Source organism: Falco biarmicus, chromosome 7 (assembly GCF_023638135.1).
Source record: "Falco biarmicus isolate bFalBia1 chromosome 7, bFalBia1.pri, whole genome shotgun sequence".
Classification (NCBI taxonomy): domain Eukaryota; kingdom Metazoa; phylum Chordata; class Aves; order Falconiformes; family Falconidae; genus Falco; species Falco biarmicus.
In genome coordinates, this window is record NC_079294.1 from 1082399 (window position 1) to 1105063 (window position 22665).

A 22665-nucleotide genomic window follows, 5' to 3' on the forward strand; every position below is an offset into this window, starting at 1 on the left:
GATTCGGACTAGCTATAAGGAAGACATTTTTTACACTGAGGGTGGCGAGACACTGGCACAGATTGCCCAGAGGAGTGGTGGATGCCCCATCCCTGGAAACCTTCAAGGTCAAGTTGGACGGGGCTCTGAGCAACGCGATCTAGTTCATGTCCTCCACATTGCAGGGGGGCTGGACTAGATGTCCTTTAAAAGTCCCTTCCAACCCAAACTGTTCTATGATTCCATGATTTTCCTGCCCCCAACCCTGTAATTTTGGAGGTGAGGAGGGGAAGGAGGAAGAGTTACCAGCTCACCTCTGAAAGGAAACCAGTTTTCTGTTCAACTCAAAGGAGGGTTTGCCACACGCCAAGATGTTCTCAGACAATTTGTTCTGGGAAAAGGCTCCCACTCATACACCTCCTCTCTCCACAGAATTCCTGGTGAAAAAAATTGTGAAGCGTATCCCAAAATATTTCATTGCAATTGGACTGTTCCCTTGAAAAATTCTCAATTCAATCTAAATGTCAAAAAACATCTGGCAATCTAAACAGGTCAAGGCTTCCTGTCGTGGTTTTTTTCTAAAAAACAGCAGAGTTTGTTGCTACCAAGGGTCTCCAGACTTCACCTGTGATTCATCCCTGATCCTGGAGAGCAGGTACTGCCTGTCAACAGGGTGGGTCAACCCACTGGAAGGGCTGCAAGAGGAAGCAGAGATTGCTGCTCCTCGCTCAGGGAGGCTCCGCCAGGATGCAGCAGCATGCTCCTACATCCAGCACAGCTCCGGAGCCCAGCCCTTGCTGGGTGCCTGACAGAAAGGAGGAAGCACAGATGCACGGATGAGCACAGGCTCACCCCAGATAGGATGGGGTGTACGCAAAGGAAGGGGTTTGGGAGAAAGGACTCCTATCACATGGCTTCTGTGGAAAGACAGGGGATAAATGGGCACATCAGTACCTGGCGGCTTGAGGGAGGATGCCCTATCAGACCTATTGCTGCTGCCAGCTCCTCAAATAGTAACTGTGGGACAAAGCATCACATCTCATCTCTGCTTATCCCAGGGCTGTAGCAGCTGGCTACAGGACAGTGACCAACCCCCTTCTAACTTGACAGCTGGATTAGCATATGGCACTCTGGAGAAGTAACCAGAAGCTCCATGTACAGCACAACAGCAGCTCTATGTACAGCAAAACAGCAGCTCTATGTACAGCAAAACAGCAGCTTGTCTCAAAGGGAGCTGGCAACCCCAAACATCAGCACCGCCCTGACTAGTTTTTCAACCAAGTGTGACACAAGGTACAAAGTCACACAGGGACTGAAACCAAAAATCCCACAACATTCTCACTGTCCACCAGAAGAGCTTCTACCTACGCCACTGCTGGCAAAGATGACATTAACCACCGCCCCAGCCAGCAGCTGAGCTCTTGGAGTCAAGGGCTCACGCTCCCCATACCTTCCCCCCAGCAGTCTGGCAGCACCCCAGTGCTGCAATCTTCACCATGTGCAGCACAGACAGCAGCACTTTTGACAGAGAATTGACACAGTCTCCCTCTGATTTAGCAAGAAGCTTTTCTGCCAGCTATTTTGAGGGTTTGTCCTATTTTTCTCTTTTCTGCTGTGCGGCAGGTTAGCTGCAGGTCTGGAGATTCGCAGCTATCTCATTATTTAACATTCTACCAAGTGTTACATCCTCAGTTGTTTTGTCATAGGTAAAGACTTTAATTAGACATGACATCAAAAGCCCCCACGCATGCACACATGCCTGGAGGCTGGCTGATGGAAACTGCCTGGAAGTCAGTTTGACAGCCTTGATTCCATTCTGCTAAGTACTTAAACCTGGGGAGTCTGCCCGCAGCTCTAGATGATGGCTGCGGTACTGCTCTGTTTGCTGCTTCGTCTCCGCTTCTGCCAAACCAAGTGAGATTACAGCTGAGCTGGATCAACACACAACCGTTCAGCAAACAACTCTACGTTTTAGGTGCAGTTTTATTACAGAGACATAGATTCAATGTGGAAGGGTCTCCAGCACTCACAAAAAGGGAGACCAAGCAAAAATCAGTGTAGAAATTGCTGCCTAGCTCTACAGGCACGTGGAAACGGCTCATACAGGTAAGACTGCACCTACTCCATTAGGCAGGGTCTTTTCTGTCTGAAGTGCAATGATGGGGACTCAGAGCAGACCCAGCTGCCACCTAGATGGGAAGAGGACAATTGCTCCAGGACTGCATGGTTGTTATCTGTGAATCTCACAGGCCAACAGCAAGACAGCAGGGGAAAGGCCATAGCCACTTTAAATCCATCAATGCAAAATAAAATATCAAAATTATGATTCTTTGGACTGAGAATAAAGCACTGTTGCAAAGGGGATCTCCATTTTCTTGTCCCAAGTGCAGAGTTTGCTCACTTGCCAAAAAACAACGACATTAGCCTTCCACAGCCCCCCATCTCTGTCAAATCTACATCAATAAAAGCAAGGAGTGAAAAGAAGTATTTTACACTTCAGGTCTTGATGCCTCAGTGCAGATACACTCCTTTCCCTCCAGTGGGTTCTTAAGACAGGGAGATTTAAGAGTTAAAGTATCTCTGCTTTTTTCTGAGAAATCTGCTTTTGCTGGGGAAGGAAATGGAGGGAAGGATTTGGTTACTTTTCATCTTTTTGGACACTTCCAGGACACTGTAACCTGATGTTGCTGCCTCTCGACACAGAAAAACTTTTTTGGTTTGGTTGTAGTGGCCCAACTCAAACCCAGATACAGTCTCAGCTCTTCAAGTTGTGTCTAACAATCTCAATGAAAAGAATTTTCTTATCTCCGTCTCCAGGTCCACCACCACAATTTTACCAGCTGGCAAATCTTCCCAGATGGCAGGTACAAGCGCAATACCCTCACAGAAGAAATACGTAAACAGTCCAGATTCTTGGGAGATGGGCCAGGAAAGAGGTTTAACTCCTGAAAGGCAACTGTCCCATTTTAAAGAGGGCAAAGCAAGCTGCCTCTGGTGTGGCCACTGAAATTCACTTTGAACCACAGATGAGAACTTGTCCTCGTTTTAGAGTAGGTTTCTACAATCTTTACAACACCACAGGATTCTCCTTCAGAAAAGAACATACAAAGAAGGCCCAGAAATTTGCCTTCAGAGGTCTGGAAGCTCCTTGAAGGAGCCTGCATCACCAGAACCGGATTTATCTACTGACAACCCAGCAGTCTGAATATTTCAGTGTCCTTGAACTCATCCAAGCTGCATTTGGGATACAGCCTGATGGCATTAGCATTTATGCTAGGGAAGAATTAGTGAAGAACTGCACCTGCACAGAGTTGCAGAGCTTTGCACAAACTGCACATGTACCAAAAGCTACACTGGGTCTATCAAGATGACTAACCTGGGCACAATGGTCCTAAGTCTTGAAAAGAACTCAGAACAGCATTTTGCCTCATTCACTGGCAGTCAACTACTAGACCTGCCTCTCACAGTCCATTCCTGTACCCCACGGACCAAAACCTTTCACTTTAAAGAGGAAAGGAAGAGCAAGGCATCATGCCTCATAAAATTATGCAAGATTTATCCTATATGTTACTTCATTATGGGTTATACGCAGCTCCAGGTAAAGGGAAATTGTTCTAAGCTGATAACTTACTATGTTGTGCAGTAATCTATCTATATAATGATGGAAAATGATTAAAACTTTCCAAGAGACTCCACATGTGGATGAGCTGGAAATCACTTAGCCTTACAGCCTGTCTATCGGAAATGGAAAGAGGTATTTGGGAGCAAACCAGCAACCACTTCTGGAAAAGAAAAATCCTCACTCTTTCAGCTTCCAGTGGAATTTACCACTCAATTACGCGAGACTGCTCCACACATGCTGAGCAGACTCCTAGCTAGATTAAAACAAATTCACTCAATTCCCACTGTGCTCATCCCCTTCCTCCCTTCACTATGACACAGGCTGTGGTCACTGCCTTGTCAGTGCAGGACCTGACACCTCCCTGGACCAGCAGACAGGGACCAGGAGGGTATGACTCAGAAGGGGTGACAGAGTTAAGAGGCTTCCACTCAGTACTGCAAATCAGCCGGGGATGCGGAATGGGTGGAACAGGGGGAGAGACTGTGAAACAAGAAGAGGAGGCTGTGGCTTGATTCTGCTGCAGTGCAGGTTGGCACACAAGAGGCTGCTGCGCTGACATCCAGCAGGCATGCCACAGTAGCAGTAAAATAAAATGCGACCCAGACAGCTGTGCAATCTTCTGATTTTGAACGCATCATGCCACTCTTCACTTTTAAATATTAGCTGTTGTATCTCAAAAAAAAAAGCCTCAAGGTGATAAAGCTGAAGCGAGAACAAGCCTAGCTCTTCAACAAGATCTTGCAGCAAAAAGCAGCAGGGGAAAAGATTTAATATCTTCACCTTAACTTTGATTGTACAGCTCCTTCGATTATTGTTCCTCCCTTCCTATCTACAAATAAGGGTGACTAGTCATTCTGAAATGGTACTGAATATGGGGGCATCCAAATCACTTCTTCAGCAAACGTGCTGCGCACACACAGAGCTAGCAGGGGCTGTGTCTGTACTGGCCACAGTAATTTCTGAGAGAAACCCAAGGAAACTCATTTCACTATGGCTCAGAGAGGATTGACTATATTAAACCTCTGTCCGCCTTCATGTAATTTGCTTTATGTAAAGAGCTACGCTAGAGAGCTGAACCTTTATTAGAGTGCCTGGGAATTGAGAAGCAGAGCTAGAGAGAGGCTTAAGCTGGCCAAAACATAACAGAACAGTGTTTAAGAGACACTGCACACCAACCAGTATGAAACACTACTTTCCTGCTCCTACTCAAGAAAAAGCACAGGCTGCTCCCTCAAGCAGGCAGGTGCCTCACACAAAGACAAGGTTCACAACCAGCTACCATGACCAGTTGAGAGCCCAGGAAAAAATAATAGAAGCAAAATAAATCACTCACACCAACCTAAAGGCCTAAAAAACAACTGCAAACACAATCCCAAAACCAAAAACAGGTTAAGTGGACTCAAGTTATCTGAGCAGCTGGTCTAGAATTTAAACAGATAGACATTTTACACAAACACACACACACACTTTTTCCCCCCCCTTTTTTAATACTAGTCATCCTCAGAGGATTTTCTTAGCTTTGTTTCCCTTCTTGTTTCTAGGAAACACGACCTCAACTAGCTACTGGGGAAAAAAAAAAGAAAAAAAAAAGATAATAAACCAAAATGAGAGAAGGGCAGGGAAAAAAGAAAGGGGGGAAAAAACTGAAAGAAAAGGACAGAGCATCAATCCTGCCACAAGAAATAAAAAATTCAGTACATTTCTGTCCCACTCACTCCTCCCACAAGAACAACTTTGTTACTCACTGCATAACCCTAACAGAGATCAAATTAAGCAACTTTGGGTTTATTTCGCTTGCCAGCATAAGAATAGGCAAGTGCAGGCAGCAGATATAAGATCTCTGGAGAGGATGTAATTTTCTCTCCTACACTGACTTATCTCCCAAGACAAACAACAGCTTTATATGAAAGTGGTGGCCTAGAATATCTGCAGTACTCAGTGCCTTTAGCCTTCATGGCAGATGTGAAGAAAAGGCCTCCTATACAATACAAACATCCTACCAAAACAGTACCAGGGTCAGCAAAGCTGCTGTCACACACTGCCAGAGAGAAAGCCTTGTTAGGGTCAACGAAGAGAAAGGATAAAAGGTTCAAAAGCCAGTGAGCAGGAAAAGAAAGAGTAATGTAACACTCAGCTCTTTGGCACCACTGTGGAGTTGGAATGAGCTTGCATTGTGCTGGGAACTGCTTCTTTCACAAGATTCAAAAACTTCTCAGATTTCAGAAAGTCCAGCAAAGAGAAAATTCAGAAAAGCAACTATTTTTTATTTTTTTAATCATTTTAGGCAAACCAGAGACCAGAGTTAAGGTCCCGCTCAAAGAATGCCAAAGCTTCTCACGCACAAGTCCTCGTTCACATAGTTATTTGTATGCCTGATGTGGATGAAGTCAGGATGCCTGGGGCAACTGTTTTGATCTGAACCAAATGAATTCAGGTATGTTGAAAGTGTTCTTAGGAAAATATAGAGTTGTTACATAAATTCAGGTTTTAGGTGTAGGACAAACTGGAGGAGCAGAGAATCTGCATGTCAGGATTGCAAAACCTCAGTACATGAGCAAAGGCTGAAGAAATCACTGGAATACCTGAGGCACAGCTGAAGATGACCAAGTTGCCTGGACAGGTCATGAACCAACTGTGCCTGGGCCATACCCAGTCTGCTTACATCAGCCTCCTGTAAGCAGCTTTGGTGTACAGTAAATTCAAACAAACAGAAACAAAATAAAGCCAATGCACCAGAAATGCCAGGATTCTTGCAATTCAAGAGAAATTCACCAGAAATGAGAAGGGGCGGGGGGGGAGTGGGGAACACGACCCCAGATAAAACCCAACAAACTGAACTTGCATCAACTCAGTAAGGTCTGCACCAGTACCCCTCTTGTGTTCTGACTCAGCTAATGCTAGTTTTGTTAGAGACTATCTTGACTGCAGCAAATCATAACAGCATCACAAAACAGACCAGCCACGGCACAATAGCAGCAAGTCATATAAGCCATTAAACTGTTACAACACACATCTGGTATATTCCATAGGTTTCGTGTCCAGGCCATGAGATGCTACCACCAACAAGTAAGAACAGGAATTTCCCTGTAAAGCCCTAAGGAACCACATAACCTTTTAATTACCCAAAAGAATCCCCAGGTGTCCTCATGCTTGATTAAATCAATGCACAAGCTCATCAGAGGACACTGCTATTAACAAAACGCATCTATCTTTAGCTATGCAAGAGCTCAAAACATCTGTTTACTTGTTTTCTTCTCTCGCTCCTTGCCCTCTTCAAGCGTGAGCATATTCAGCGTCAGAAAAGATGCAGAGGAAGAGACAACACATGCTGGAATATATCTGCCTGGCTCCAAAGAGTTCAAGCATAACAGATATGGTCAAGTGCAGACATGGATCTCAAATTGTTTGCAGTTTAACAGACTGCCCACTGGCAGAAAAAGAGGCAATGGGCAGACATTAGGACACATGAAATTCCATCTGAACACAAAGGAAAAGAAAACAAACACTCCACACTTCTCCCCCCCCCCCTTTTTTTTTTTTTTGTTTTTTGTTTGTTCGTTACTGTGACAGTACTCAAACACCAGAACATGCTGCCCAAAGAGGTTGTGGGCAACCTGCTCTAAGTGACCCTGCTTCAGCATGGCGGTTGGTCTAGATCTCAAGTGCTTCCCACCAGCTACAACGATTCTGTGAACTAGGATATCACCAGAATGGGCAAAAATTTTTAGCCACTTTTACTGACCCCATCTCTTGTTTTGGCCACAAACACAGAATCCTTAAGTGTTGCTAGCCTGTTTCTTGTACACTTGAAAACATCATCTATAACTGTTGTGGAAGTTCCTATCCTGTAATTCCAGCTTCCATGTCTTAAGAGTATCTCTGCACGATGCCACTTGGAGATACTGTCCTTCCTCTTCTCCTTTAGCTTGCTGACCAGCAGAATAAACAAGCTCAGAGGAAGAGCCACGCTCATACAGACTTCTGCAACCCAGCCAGCTGGAGTATCCCCACACAGTGCTGCATTAAGCACTGCAGGCTTTTCCTGAAGAGTCGCTCTTCTGTCCTCCCAATCTATTCCCACTACAGTATCATATCCTTTCATCCAAGTCATATGATATATGTCATATACCCCATCTCAACAGCCACACTTCCACTGGCAGGATAAAATGTGTTTCCTCCCCAGCTTTTTCAAAATGCCATCCCTTATGAGACTTCTACCTGCACCTCTCACGGTTCCTTTAAAATTTTTCAGGGGCTACCTTCTTTCAGACAAGTCCCATCCCACAGACCAGCAACTCTGACATGCTCTGCGCCTCCAGGGACACATGCCCTTTGGGTGAGCTCTGCCTTCAGCAAGATCAGGATCTGGCCCCAGATGTCTACGATTTTGCTAAATATGCAATGCACAAAGCCACTCTCCAGCCCTCAGCTATATCCAGAAGGTAGCACTTTCACTGTCCATCAAATATGGATGTCCATCAAATACTTGTGGGTATCTCTATTTGGACTTAAGACTGGTTGACAATGTGTTGCACTCCAGAGAACCAACATACAAGGGGCTGTCAGCCTGAAATCTTTCTCTGCACTTGGATGAGGAATGTGGAGATTCATAAATTGCAGGGCATATACAAAAAGGCTTTTGTCAATTCATTGAAAGCATCACCTGCTTCATTAGGTACTCACTGGCTTGAGAATTGCTTCCAGTTATGTCTAAGTTCACCACATTATAAAGCATACTTAAAAAGTCCACAATGTATTTAATTCCCAGCTTAGAGCAAGAGGAAGGAGAGGGGTTTTATTAAAAGGGATCCCATTAAAACTTGACAGGTAAAATGCAATCCCTCTCCCTTGCCAATTACACCAGCAATTCTGAGTCTCATCATTCTCTGGTGTTAAAAGACTGAAGAACAGTAAATAGCCTCCCTACAGAAAGCCACAGTGGAAACACCCCAAATATATTTAAGTTGATGCATCAGTCCTGGTTTATCTTAGCTTTGAAGAATGCGGTTAGCAACTCACCCTGCCGGATAAGCAACGAGGCCGGTTCTGGGGTCGCAGGCTAGTCCTCTGCCTCCTGACACAGTTATCCCCAACACCTTCTCCAAAGTCACCTAACGAACATGAAAAAGAAAACAAGAAGAATCATGAAATACAAGTGCAGTTCACATGGACCCGTACACAGATGCTGATGGTCTGGTTCGCACTGGTGATGAGAAGAATCACAGCTCCTAGAAATTCACTGACAGGCACCCAGGTATAGAAGCAACTCTACTCAGTTTTCAAGACAGGCACAGTAGAATACTGCTGGGGTACACAGGAGTTGTCAATTCACTGATTACTTTGTCTACGCCAGAGCATACTGCAGAGAGGATTGCAAGCAGCAAACAGGACTGGTGCGAAACTGGGACTCACATTCACGGCCCGCCAATTCCCATTCTCCCAGCAAGAGCAGCAAACCACCTTCTCCAGAGCTCTTTCCTGAAAATCGTTTCCAAGTTGACCTGTTTCCTCATCTCCTCCATCCAGCCAGAGATGGTTCAGCCTGGTCCCAGCCCCGTGTATTCCTAGGAACTGAACAGTCAGTTTTCCCACAGTGCTCGATCTGGAAACCATGTCCAGTGGCCCAGGGCATCCCTCCCCAGGAATATCAAGAGACAGCAGCTTACATGACTGGTTTCACAAGCCCACATGCCAATGACCCATGCAAGAGACAGTAAAGCAAAATGTCTGCTTTCCCCCTGAGCAAAGATGTCAACTATTTTTAGGAAAAGAAAAATGCAACTGAGAAGAGCTACTTGGAAGATACAAAGATTCATAGCCAGGCCTCTGTGGCAAGAAGCCGGGAAAAGCAAAAACAAAAGGGGAAAGGAGGGCAACAGACAGACACAATGCAGTATTTTGGGGAGCACTCCCCGGCAGAGAAAACATCAGAATTTAGCAATTACCCCAAAGCAAAAGGTTGCAGTGGGATTACACCACACAAAAATTGTGGTTTGTGGCATGAAAGGACTCAGTCTCTGAGCACAGACCAGTTCTCAGCCCTGAGGTTGTTTTGACCAACAGAAGATTATTCTCTTTCCTTTACATTTGCACAGCCTGATTTTACATATTATATATTTGACGCATACACTCCTCCTCAGCACTGCTGTCTGTGCCAAACTCAAAGATTTTACTGGGTCACAGTTTTCTGTTTTTAATTATCATCATCTAAGTTACATTTGGTTAAGGCCTTAAGGGCATGGACGCGGCATAAGAAGTTACTATTGTAATAATTACTGCTATCTTTAATAGCTGCCCTGAAGACTAGCATCTTGTATTTATACCAACACAGTGCACAAAAGGCAGGGGCAGGGCAGGTTTCTCAGGCCACCCTCACCTCACAGCTTACCAGACCAGAGGAGTTCAGCTGCAGGGTGAAGAAACAAGGTCTCACTGAGCTCAGGGCCCAGGTTACTAAAGAAGTGACAGAAGTAACCCCACGCGGAGAACCACCTTGCTGCAGCAGGTAAAGCAGGGCTGAGGTGCCACCATTCGAAGTGACCCATCCATGCTTCAGCTAGTTCAAATGTGGCCTGCCTTCAAACCAGTGGCATGGCAAGTAGAAGATTTCATGCCCCAGTCTCTGGAACAACTTGGTCTTTTTTTCCCTTTTAGTAATAACATACCCCAGATACTTTGAGACAGTATGCAAGAACACCAAATTGTCCCCTTCCCTTGCAAAATTAGTATCTCTGAAAAAATAGCTTTTACAAAACTGAACCAGATTTTTGTTAAGTATAAAAACATACAATTAAAAATACATTTACAAATCCACTGGTAAAGAAAGGAAATGCTTTTGTTCCAACTTAATGCTGGAACAAAAATGGGGGGGGGGGCGCGGGGGGAGCACAGAGATGGGAAGGAATGAGGGAGGCTAGGGTATCTGCTCCTCCAGTCTCTCTCACAATACTTGAAAACACATTTATTTTTAAAGCAGCCTCAACAAATGCAAAAAAAGAACTCAATGCTTCTACTGCTGAGATTCCAGATCGTATCAGCAGTTCCCAACTCATCAAACCAAGAGAGGTTTGCATTCCTACAGAAACTGCATTCTTGACAGTGGAGGAGGAGGTGGAAGAGACATGTGCCATTCAAGTGCTCCAGCCTAGATAAGGCACCAATTTCTTGGTGCTGTCAGCAAACATCGATTTAGCAACGCTGTGCTTATGCTGCTCAGCACGGGCTTTAGCTCAGGCTGGCTGTAATTGCAGCCATCCTAAGAGGTACTACTTGACCTTGGCTATGCAGCTATTCAACAGCAATGCAGCGACCTGCTTTCACCCACAGGTATATTTTTGCTCGGCAAGGATGTACATCAGCCTCTCAGAGCGCAGTCTTGTGCCACAGCCGGGCTCATCTTACAGCTGCCTGCTCTGCAGGGGACAGGTCCTTCCTCCCTCATCCCACTCAGCCCAGTTCCCCTGCCATTTCCCTCGTGCCAGCACTGGCATAGCAAGCGCCTACCCAGCAGGCCAAGCCAACAGAAAACCATGTTGTAGTTTTTGTTTTCTGTTTGCCAGCCTGGGGAAGCCATGGGGACCTCAAAGCCAGGGAAAGAAAAACTGTCCCCTTTCACTGGCAACTAGGTCAACCCAGCTGCACCTCCAAAACCCACCTTGTACTTGGTGGTGTAGAAAAACCTGCCCCTTCTGAGTCTTTAAGACAAACTGAAGAGCAGTAACTGGTTTCCCCTGGCACTCCCACCCCACCGACTGCACAAAGTCACGTGTGCTCCAGCGTCCCCTCCTCTCCAGGGTCTGTGGGGGCCTCGTGCTGCTCTGCCAAGGGACCATCTGTGGCAATACTAGCAGGCAGTAAGCCTACCTTTCTCCCATGGCCAGCATGCAGCTTGACACAAAAGAAGTATCTTGGTCTTTGGGTCCAATTATTCCACTGCCAGTGAGCATTTGCTGGCCTCCAACAGATCACTCATTCAATTAGAAACAGTTTCTAATGGAACATTAGAAAGACAACGACTATCAAGACCGTACCACTGGTACTGACAAGGCCTACTGCCACAGGAACAGATACCTGTGTCCAGAGATTCATTACTAGCTTCCTGAAAAGGAATATCCCTCTTTTACTCCCCAGTCTTAGCTTTAAAACCTTCCTAATGTAAAGAATCTGAAAGGTCACCTTGAGCCTATCCAACGGATGCTCTTAGAACACCTCCGCATGATAACTCTTGAATATTAAAAACAACTCGCTTTGAAAAGGAGTAAGGCACATTCAAATTTGGTTTTACGACACTTGTGAGCTCCACTCCCACCGCCCTGCCCACAACACAGCTTTATCCCCGTGAACAACCTCCAGACTAGTAACGTAAGGGCAAGAGATAGTCAGTCACTTGTCACAAAACCAGACAGAAGAACGGAAAATGTTTCAGAGAGAATAAGCAACAGGTAACAATGCAGTACAAACAGGACTCCTCTCAGCTCGCCTGCTAAAAGAAAGAAATTATTAATATAGTTAATTAGGGCAGAAGTACACCAACTTTAGCTTCCTAATCGGGAATTAACATTTGCCAGCAAGGGGCAAATTTGTTGACACAGGACTGCCATTATCCCACTTTGGAAGTTATGACGTACAAGGTAGGAACCCGCTTCCTCAGCGTGGCCAGCACGGGCTCCCAGTCCTACGCAGCCACAACCACTGCTGACCATACGAGTCTCCCAGGTGATGCTTCAGCACAGCCCAGTTGGAAATAAACTCCCTGACACACCTTTCCAAGTTTGATCTGAGCTACCCACAGGGGCTGGAGAGTTCCCCTGCAGAACTGAGACACTGTGTTTCCAACAGCTTCCACCTCGGCCCAATTTGCTTCCCACCGTCACCGGACACGTCCTTCCCAGGCAACCCGTGGGCCACCTCACCACCCACATTCAAGCCTGGAAACAACTGCAAGATTAAACCTGTCATTTTGTGCGCCTAAATTAGAGGCACAGAGAGGAGGCTGGCTATCCGCATTTGTTACTGCATCTCAAGGTTTCTATTAATAGCATTTGGCACTATCAGTCAAGGTTCCCTAAGCAATTTGCAAGCATTATCAAACTGATCCACACGCAACATGTTTCTGCAGTTCGCTTTGCATTGCTGCTATGCTACCTGTAATCACCCCGTCTCCATTCATTTAAGGTCAATTTTTTTCCAAATTTGGAGGCTCAACACACACTCTTAGGCACCAAAACCAGAATCAGCTGTGCAGCTATCACCCATCTTGCACAATCTGATATTCAACCATTTTACAGGCTTACATCTAAATTTGGCTGCTCGGAGTTGCACAAACACATAAAGACATTTTAGTGCCTAAGCAGTTCACTTACCCTGCTCCTTCCACACCAGATCCCAAGAGAGTTCCCACAGCTGGCAGGACCAGACCAGCAGAGCCCTGAACTGCAGGACTGAAGGTACCGACAGGTATTCAGGGCAGCCAGCCTCCCCAGGGAGTGGGCCCTGCTGCAGCCCAGTCCCACCTGCCGGTCAAGGAGCAGGTGTGAGAGCAGCCCTTGCCCCCCTCAGGCACGGTCCCATGCAGCCCACGCCTGCCTGACAAAACCATGCCACTGCCTTACTGCTGAGGCGCAGACAATCCTCTTGGAAGGGCTGGCCTCAACAGTCCCTGCCAGCCTCGTTTGTCTTTTCACAAAACAAGATGCATGATAAGCTGCTCCCCATTCCCAGAGAGCAAGTTTCTTACTTGCATGAGCTGCTTCTGCTATTTTGAGGAAGTTACCACCACAGGCAATTGTTTCCACGTGCCAGAAGGGTAACACAGAAATGCCTGAAGGATCAACCCAACTTCATCCCCCTGCAAACAACTCTCCTTCTTCCAACCTTTGCATCCCTTCGGGACCACCTACACTGCAAAGCCACGCAGCAGATGCAGAAGGCAAACACTGGCCTGCACACCCAAGCAGCATGCTGTGAGAAAGCAGCAGTAAGCCCACCCAGCACAGTAGTAATTTCCACCAAAATAGGTGCCAAAGGGGACAACATAGTCACAGTGGCAGTCCTGCCCGACCTGGGCTCACAGGAACCCTCCCTACAGCCACACTGCTTTACTACTGAGCCGCTGCTGCTGGGTACGAGCTCCTGTGTCCCTGCTGGCCCACCAGCAGGCTTCTGCAGTCTGGCTTCAGCTTGAAAGAGAGAAAAGGAAAATTTCAGAAGAAAGGCATTTTTACCATCAGGCATCCCTCAAAGTTTCAGCTGTAAGCTGAATGATGCTGCTACTCACCCCATCATCCACCCCAGGCCAGCAAAAGACTAAGCAGGAGTTTGGTAGTATTTCAGCCCCTCTTCCCCAAAGAAAAAATGCTAAAGAAACTGAAGAGTTTTCTGACTCTATCATCTCACCTCCTGCCTTCTAATACTATCCACATTCTCTTCTGAGCCCCAAAACTTGTCATTCTCTACAAAGACAATTTATTTAAGCATAGAAAGAAAGCAGCAAAGCATTTGAGAGAATACATGCATCACTCTAGTGCTCAGAAAGACCACCAAGGGGAGAAAACTGGTGTTGCTGTACAGGGCGGCCCATGTGTCCCAGTACCTACAGCATGAGGCAAGAGGCTACAGCCTGGGAAAACCATGTCCAGCAAGCAGACGTGTCTGTTCCAGACTTCATGAGATGGGCCAGCTTGGATCAGACACCAGTATCCAGCCCCAGTTCCTGTTCCCATTTGTGGCCATAAGTGAAGGAGAAGTGTCAGCAAAAACTTTATCCATACACTTGTGTATGATACTGTTAAAGAGCAGGGAAAGCAAATCTGATTCTCTCACCTCCTGTCAATCTCCCAATAACAAAAATAGATATTCTCAGTTTTTAACCTATTTCAGTAGAATTCTCTATGGTGAACTTACTCACTATGTCTATAAAAGCTTAGCCTTCTTGTCCTGGTTTTGGCGAAGAGTGACACTGATAGCACACTGATGTTTCAGTTGTTGCTAAGTCATGCTTACCCCAAGTCAAGGACTTTTCTATTCCCCAGGCTCTGCCACTGAGGAGGTGCACAAGAAGCTGGGAGGGAGCACAGCCAGGACAGCTGACCCCAACTGTCCAAAGGGATATTCCATAGCACAGAACATCATGCCCAGTATATAAACCACAGGGAATTGGCTGGGAGGGCCGATCGCTGCTCAAGGAGTTGGGCATTGGTCAGTGGGTGGTGAGCAATTGTACTGTGCATCACTTGCCTTTCTTGGGCTTTATTTCTCTCTTTCTTGTCTCCCTTTTCATTACTATTACTTTTATTAATATCATATTTTATTTCAACTATAAAAAAACCCTGTTCTTATCTCAAACCCTGGGTTTTACCTTTTTTCTGATTCTCTTCTCCATCCCACTGGGGGGGAGCAAGTGGCTGCATGGTACTTAGTTGCTGGCTGGAGTTAAACCACAACATGTCCACATCTTTTGGCAAGGAACTCCACCAGTCTGGTACATGTTGCAAGAAGAACAACTTTTCATTGCTTGTTTTAAACCTCACTTCTACTAGTTTCATTTAATATGCCCTAGTTCTTGTACAGGAAGAGAGCGTGGATAGTTAATCCCCACCTACCTATCACCTTTAGGTGGCTCATGATTTTGTGAGGAGCTATGCTATCAACCCAAGTCATTTGGGTTCCAAGTACAAGAGTCTTCTCTTAGTTCATGGCTCTCCTGAAAGCCAATTCACATCTCTGATCAGCTCTGGTGTTCTTCTGCGATGACCTTCCAGGTCCACTATATCCTTCCTGAGATGAAGAGGAAACACCAAAACAACACACAGCTTTCAAGGTGTAGTCACAGCGAGTGCTTACAGAGCAGAATAATATAGTCTTCTGTTTTGTTCTCCATTATTTTTTTCCCCACTAATACCTTACACTCAATCTGCCTTTTTGATATCTAGGATCATTTACAGACAGCAGCAAAGAGGTCACCTGCTCAACAAAGTCATGGCTAAGAACTGCTGCTTTGCACTTGGAAACTTCTCCCCCATTCTCTCCTCTGCTGCCCTATGGAAAGGGAAATCCTATTCTTGAAGCAACAGTTTGATTTCAACTTCCCCCTTCTTCTCCATGCCTTTGTGAGCACCTATTCATGAACAGCAGCATCCTCAGAGGGATTGCTTGCAGCACAATAGTTCCACTCCACTCCAGAATGGCTACTTCAATAAATGTCCACATGCAGACAAGTTATATTTTAAAAGCCTTCCCATGGGCCTGTGCATAACACAGTTAACGTTTGAATCCATTTAATTAAGTAGTGGCATCAAGTCAGCATGAAAAGACAACATCCATCAGAGTTCATCTATCACCCACTGCACAATCTGCCTGCCCTCATCCCTCTCCTGCCTGAATGTGGCTATATTAATAATGTATACTGCAAAGACACGTACTCCTGAGAAAGCAGTGGACGCAGAAATCCCAGAGATACGTAACCCAGGAGGGTTTCTTTGGAAAGCCTTCCCTAGCACATCCCTATCCTTGTCTGAGGAGTGGATACATAATCATCTGTTCTTTTGCCTTAAAAATAAAATGCTTTTATGGCCCAGCTTGAGACCCCAGTACTGTTTGGTCCAACACACTGACACATGGAGCTCCAATGTCAGGCCAGTTTCACAAAGCACCGTGGTTTTCACATCCATCTCCCTATATTCTGCTCCCGGTTTTCAGCACCGCTGCACATACTCCAGCGTGTTTTCTGTACTGCAACACAGCAGTGTCGCACCAATACTCTCTGGCACCCAACACATGAAAATGCACCATAGCTGTACGTTGTCAGTGTCAGCATTTAAGAAATCGCTGTCTACTTCTTACAGAAGTGACATTTGATGTGGGGCACCAACCCTCACAGCTGGCTCCTGCCACCCCTAAGCCCCACCACAAAAAAGCACGTTTAAACCCCAGGGACCAATGCACACGTCGTCGTAGGCTCTAATCCACCATCTGAACACGCTGTCTGATCTCCTGTTACCGCTCCAGAAAAACAAAGGCTTGGAGTTTTACATTTAGCCCTACTGCGCTTTGTTTGGCACGTTAAACACAGAACACTAATTACGGTATACTATTCTACTTAAGGGGCTGTCAGCATTTCCACTGCAAAGCCTTCATTTCAGGACTTTATAACACAGTTGTGAGATATTCATTTTGCACTTGAGCTTGACATGCAATGATCTGGCTTTGGCCCAGGTTCCTCTGCCTGTTTGTTTTTTCAGGAGTTGGGGCTTTTGTTGTTGGTCTGGCAGGGGGAGGGCTGAAGACGGGTGGAAAGAATTAACTGCAGGGCATGTCAGACTTACCAAAAGCACAAAAAACCAAAACCACTAGCTGCACAGTTGGTTTCTGTCCCACAGCTACCCAGTGCCTCCCCCTGTTTTCATATGTGCACACAGAACATGCCCTTTTTTTTTAAACAAGCTTTTCTATCCTCTCCCTCCTTTCCAGCCTCAGCCTTCTGTCCCTCAGCACCCAGTGCTAGCAGAGTACTGTCTTGACAAGCCTGGGGACTGAAAATATTCCACCTGCAGAAACAACAGTAGTAAGCCAAGCTCCAACACACGACAGTTCAGAACATCTCTCACAGTAAGTCTTACAAGCCTTGCTGGCTGCCACTGTTGCAGACTCATACCAATTGCCTAACTGACCACAGGAACCACTCCAGGACCATCAAAGTGGTTTCATGCAATCTACCAAACAGAGCTGTTGCAGCATTTCAAGGTGTTTCCAGCCAAAGCTCAATGTGAAGCAGCACTCATGGGGTGAAAGGATTCAGAGCTATGTCTGATTGCTGAACAAGCCCTCACAATTTAGCCAATTTAAATTTAAAAAAAAACAACAAAAACAACAACAAAAAAAAAAACCCACAAAAAAACCCACACACACCTGACCAGAACATTGTCACGTGCAACAAGCAGCTGCCAATTCTAGGCAGCTTGATTTCATGATAACCACTTCAAGAACATCAAGGAACAATCTCCCACAACACAAATTATGAATGATGCACCTTGGCACAAGAGCGGTAAGGCTAGAAACCGACTCGCCCAAAGGTTTTGAATTGCTGAGTTATGGGCAGTATTACATTACATTTGTAAACCTGCATAAAAGCAGAGGTGGGACGGGGGGTGCTTCAATGGAAATGCTGAGCCTCAGCTCTAATGGCTCTGCCAGGTGTCACTACAACGGTTGCACAGGGGTGTGCATGCATTTCTTAAAAATGATCCAGGCAGTTGAGAGAACTGGGAACAAAACAGGGAGGGAGGCGGAAGAAAGGGGGAATGTGAGCAACCCAGGGTCCCTACAAGCCGTCTCTCCACATGCGCCTGCACACAGCATGCGTGCGTTTGTCCATCTCTCCACACAGCCTCTCTTGCCTGCTCTCCCCACCGTGCTGGCTGCTCTCAGTCCGATTCCAGCTGTCAGGACTGCATTCCCGACCAGTCAGCCCCAGCTGTCAGGGGGTACGTGCTGAATCTGCACTCTGCTGCCTTCTTCATGCCTGGAGTAAGGCAGTCCCAGGGAGGCCACAAATACCACCGCATAGCCCCAGGGATGCGGGTGGGAGGCTGCTGAAAGCACCTCTGCTAGGAACTCAGAACTGTCAGCAGCACACATCTGCAAGTGTGTATGTGGCCCGCAAAAGACACATAGATGGTTAATTTCCTACCAGCTTCTGCAGCATGACCTAGCCATCATTACATAATTACCTTCTGTTTCTTCACTTAACACCAGCGCAATCCCCCATTTTTCTCTTCCCCACCCCCACACCAAGGTCCAATTTCTTCTAAAATACTGCAGGGATGAGGAGAGGCACATGTAACCTTATCAACCCTGGCTAAAGACATCACAAGCAGCGACTTCTCCTCCTCCCATTCAGCCGTCATTCTCACCGGAAAAGTGGCAATGGCTCAGATTTCATGAAAATTTCACAAAATCTTCAGAATACCTGAGCTTCAGAGATACAAGCATGGTGAAGGGACAAAGGGTGGAGTGTGTGTAAATTGTCCACTTCTGTCAGCGTTGCAATGTTGTTGTTCTGACTTTGGTGTGGGGAATTCTTTTTGTCAATATAAGTTTGTGTACACTTTAAAAAAGAAAGTGACATCAAATAGGCCACGTGTTTGCTGGCACATGAAGAGTCAATCCTGATTGATTCCAAACTAAGCATCTGCACATGGAATCAATCAGACCAGCTCCACGGGCAGGCAAGCCCTATGGGACACAACAGAGAGTTGCATCCTGTGTGGGCAGGCTTCAAAGAAGCCATTCCTTAAGCTCTCAGGACCTGGAATTGTGCAGGACCACTTCTTCACAAGGAACAGATTTTTCCAATTTGCAAACATACATTACTTTTTCATAAGGAAAGAGAGCAGGCAAGATACCAGACTTTACGTAGGGGGCGGGTTTGCCCTCCCACATAGGCAATTTGTCCAGTGATTTTCTTCTTCATAATGGAAAATCAACCAATTCACCTTCCCCTGCACAGACTAAGACTAATCTGTAAAAGGATTAGGTACAAGCAAGGAGTTGCAACATCCTCCTAGTCTGTCCCAACAGAGATCAAAGGAAACAACTTCTAACTTTCTGGCAGTGTTGCATATTGGTCTCCTCCAAATCCATACGCAGAGCCTGAATATAGGCAAAGAAAGTCCTTCAGTGAGAAGAAATAATAATAGGAGGGGAAAAAAAAAAAAAAATACGGCTCCCTGGGGCAGCATTCAGTTACTCATATAAGGGTTTGAAATCAAGCAGGCACAAACGGTTCTCTCAGCATAAGGGTCACCGTTTATCATCATTAATCATCACTTCCCAGATAGAAAAGGCTCTTCGCCCTCTTTCACTCAGGCTTTAGCACTCATAAGAAGGAAGAGACAAGAATAAGGAAAAGAGCCAAAAAGGGATGTGGGCACGGACTGGCAAGGCTGCTGCCTGTGCAGCTCTGCCAAAGTCGGTCCCCACAGCCCCGGCCAAAGCTGGGCCAGCTCCTAAATACAAACAGCTGACAGTTAAAAGTCCACAGCTTCATGTCAGAGATAGGCATCCACTCCAAGGAAACCGTGGCAGCTCCACATAACTCCTGACTCCAGAGAATTCAAACACATGGGCCATAACACGGCGTTTTTAATACCGATAGCGCCATGGTGAGGAGCTGCATCCTAAATCACCTCCTGCTGAACCCTATAAACAACGCCTGGGTTCAAACTAAACTTGGGCACAGGGAAGACAGGCTGAAAGAGGGCACAGAAAGCCTTCCTCGCAGTGAACCTTGCCGAGGACAGCCACAGAAAGCAAGCCACATCTCAACACTTCAAGAAAAGCACCATGTTACAAACCTCTTCCCCTTCATTTCTCCTCACTGGGCCTTTTATTTTTTTGGTATAAACAGATCACTGTGCTGTTTGACAAGGCTTGGAGGGGAAACCTGGTGGTTGACCCTGAGCCCAAGAGTAGAATCACACAAGCTAGAGCTATGCAGGAGGCAGAAGCGCCTTTTCATCAGACTGCCTGAGGTGACACTCATAATTCATCTGTTATTTCTTTATTCATGCATAAAGTCCCACTCCAAATCAATCTATTTTTATCCTTCACTGCTGATTTGCACAGCAGTTCTGTCCTAAAAGTCATCAACTGCCAATTTCAAATCTCTAGATTTCATCCCTACCTACCCAGCTTGCACTGCCACGAAGGCAACCACACTGGTCCTCTGGAGAAGGGGACAGCTGTAAATCCTATACTTAAGTCCCTAAGAAAGCTTTAAAGAGACTCTCTGTATGCAAAACCCTCGCCTTTTTATGCCCAGATTCCTCCCCAAGAGCAGGTATCCATCCCCTCCACCGGAGGTTGGAGAGCTCATCCCTCCTGGTGCCCAAAGGCTCCTGCCTGTAACACCTGAACCATGCCAGGACTAGAGACCTTGTCCTCCCACATGTGCATCTCCCTAAGACTGCAGTGATGCTATGGGGAAAAGTACACACTCACATCCTCAGGACATTAGAAAATTTTTTTGTTGTAAACTGATTTAAAATATATTTTAAAAAAACACTTACCAGCAATTTTGCTAAGATTGGAATAAATACAACAGGAGGGACAGAGCGAGTACACGCCACTTATCACATAGACAACATCCCCTACAGAGGAGGCAGGTGGTAAAGAGATTAGCATTCAGTCTTTCCCTAAATGCTGACTGGACTATGTAGTATTTGTTTCATGGTCCTTTGCAAGAAGCCCCAACAAACATGAAGGCCTCTTGTGCTTACAGCAGGCAGCAACATGTACTCTCACACAGCTTGCAATCTATAAAGAGATCAGAGGACTAGGTGGCAAAAAAGCCCAGAAGCACTGAGGCAAAATGTCTTGGTCATGGTCGTGCAACAAATTAGCAGCAGAGCTGGGAATAACCTCACCTCCCTCCCAAATTCCAGCAGCTATCTACTGCACCAACCATGCTGCACCATTGCAGTATCTCACTCCTGCTCAAGGCTAGGGACAGTATTTTTAAAGAATGCTTAAAAATGAATCAAAGGAAAACATGAAAGAGTTCTTTATTTATTTTTTTCCCAACCCAATCAGGATATATAGAAGGAGCCACCCAAGCTTCCCACCCACCCCCAGCTGCCACTCACTGCCTAGCTCTTGGCAATCCCTTCCTTTACTCCTCCCTGCCCTCTGCCCTGAGGAATAAGCTTCTTACAGAAGAGCCTTTATCATCATCTGCACTCCAGGCATCCCAGAATTAAGAAGCTCTTCGCATCTGTCAGTCAACGTGCATATTGAGCACCCAAGAGATTTCTCCTGTCAGCCAGAAAGGAGACCATGTCCTCCAGGAGAAGTGATAAACAGGAATGCAGGCCAAAGATCGAGAAAACAAAACTTAAAGAGAACAGCACAAGCACTGATTTCCATTGCCGCCTCAACAACCCTGCCACCACCTCCTGTTCCAGCACAGCTGGAAAGTCTTTCACCAGTAACACAGTGTCCCCATCACTGCACTTGCTGCTTGGCCACTGGCACGGCCAGCGCCAGCAAACCCACACATGCTCACTGAGGCACACACCACCGGGCCATCCTTCTGCTTCAAAGAGGCACGCTGGTACTACAGGAAAGGCAATCACCATTCACAGTCACAGCTACCCAAGACAGGACTCGGTTTAGTCTTTTCCAAATACTTAACATTTCCTGCAAGTTTTATGGCCTAGACCCAGCACTCCGAAGACCTGAATAACTCCCGCTGTGAGCCAGCAGCAAGAAACACGATGGATCCTCTCTCCCTTACACACACACAGAGGAAACTACCACCAGACAATAAACCACACAGAGACAAGTGGTTATAAAGATAACTACAAAGCAATCCTAAACAAACTCGTTAAATCATTCATTCAGCCCACTTTCCTTCACACACTTTGCCCTTAAATCACTCCTGTGATTTTTTTCCCCAAGCACCTTTTCAGTTCCTTTTCCTGAAGGAAACAAAGTCTGCAAACAAGAGGCACAATACTCCAAGAGAAGCTGACTTATTTGAGCAGCTCATTAAAGGTGACAAAAAAAAAAAAAAGAAAAAGGGAGCAGGCAGCCATCTAAGTGACTTAAAAACCTGAGACAGAGGGAGGTAACACTGGAAAGGCAGTCTCCTCTAGCTTACGTTTAGGCTCAGCAGCAGGGGTAACTGGTAGAATTACCAAATGTGAGAACTGAGGAAGGAAACCCACCCTCAGAGGAAGCAATTTTTATCCACAGGCTTAAAACCCCCTTTGTTTTTGTCACCAACTAGCTCCTGCCACACTTCCAAAAAGCAAACCACAACCACCATGTCTTTACTGCCCTTGTTTAGAAATCCAGAAAGCCCTAGGTCCAGGCACAGAACCAGCTCCTGTTCCTTCAGCACTTCACAAAGTACGTCTGTTCTTACATGGTTAGTTGTTAGCAAAAACTGCTGCTGTAAAATATAGAACATAAAAAAAGAGAGTATAGAACTCCAGTCTTCAGCAAAGAGTCAATGCTCCCAGCGCATGACTTTCTGGTCATTCATTTTAGAAACATTCACATAC

At 46.0% G+C, this 22665-nt stretch overlaps 1 protein-coding gene across 5 annotated transcripts in view; it reads right to left on the reverse strand.

Annotated features, from left to right (window-relative positions):
- The window catches only part of MAPKBP1 (mitogen-activated protein kinase binding protein 1), a 103917-nt gene that overhangs the window by 64336 nt on the left and 16916 nt on the right, over positions 1-22665 (reverse strand). For all 5 annotated transcript variants that reach the window (XM_056346160.1, XM_056346159.1, XM_056346161.1 and 2 more), the window contains exon 3: positions 8621-8712. In XM_056346160.1, the coding sequence (XP_056202135.1) occupies positions 8621-8712 (92 nt within the window). The remainder of the gene's footprint in view (positions 1-8620; positions 8713-22665) is intronic.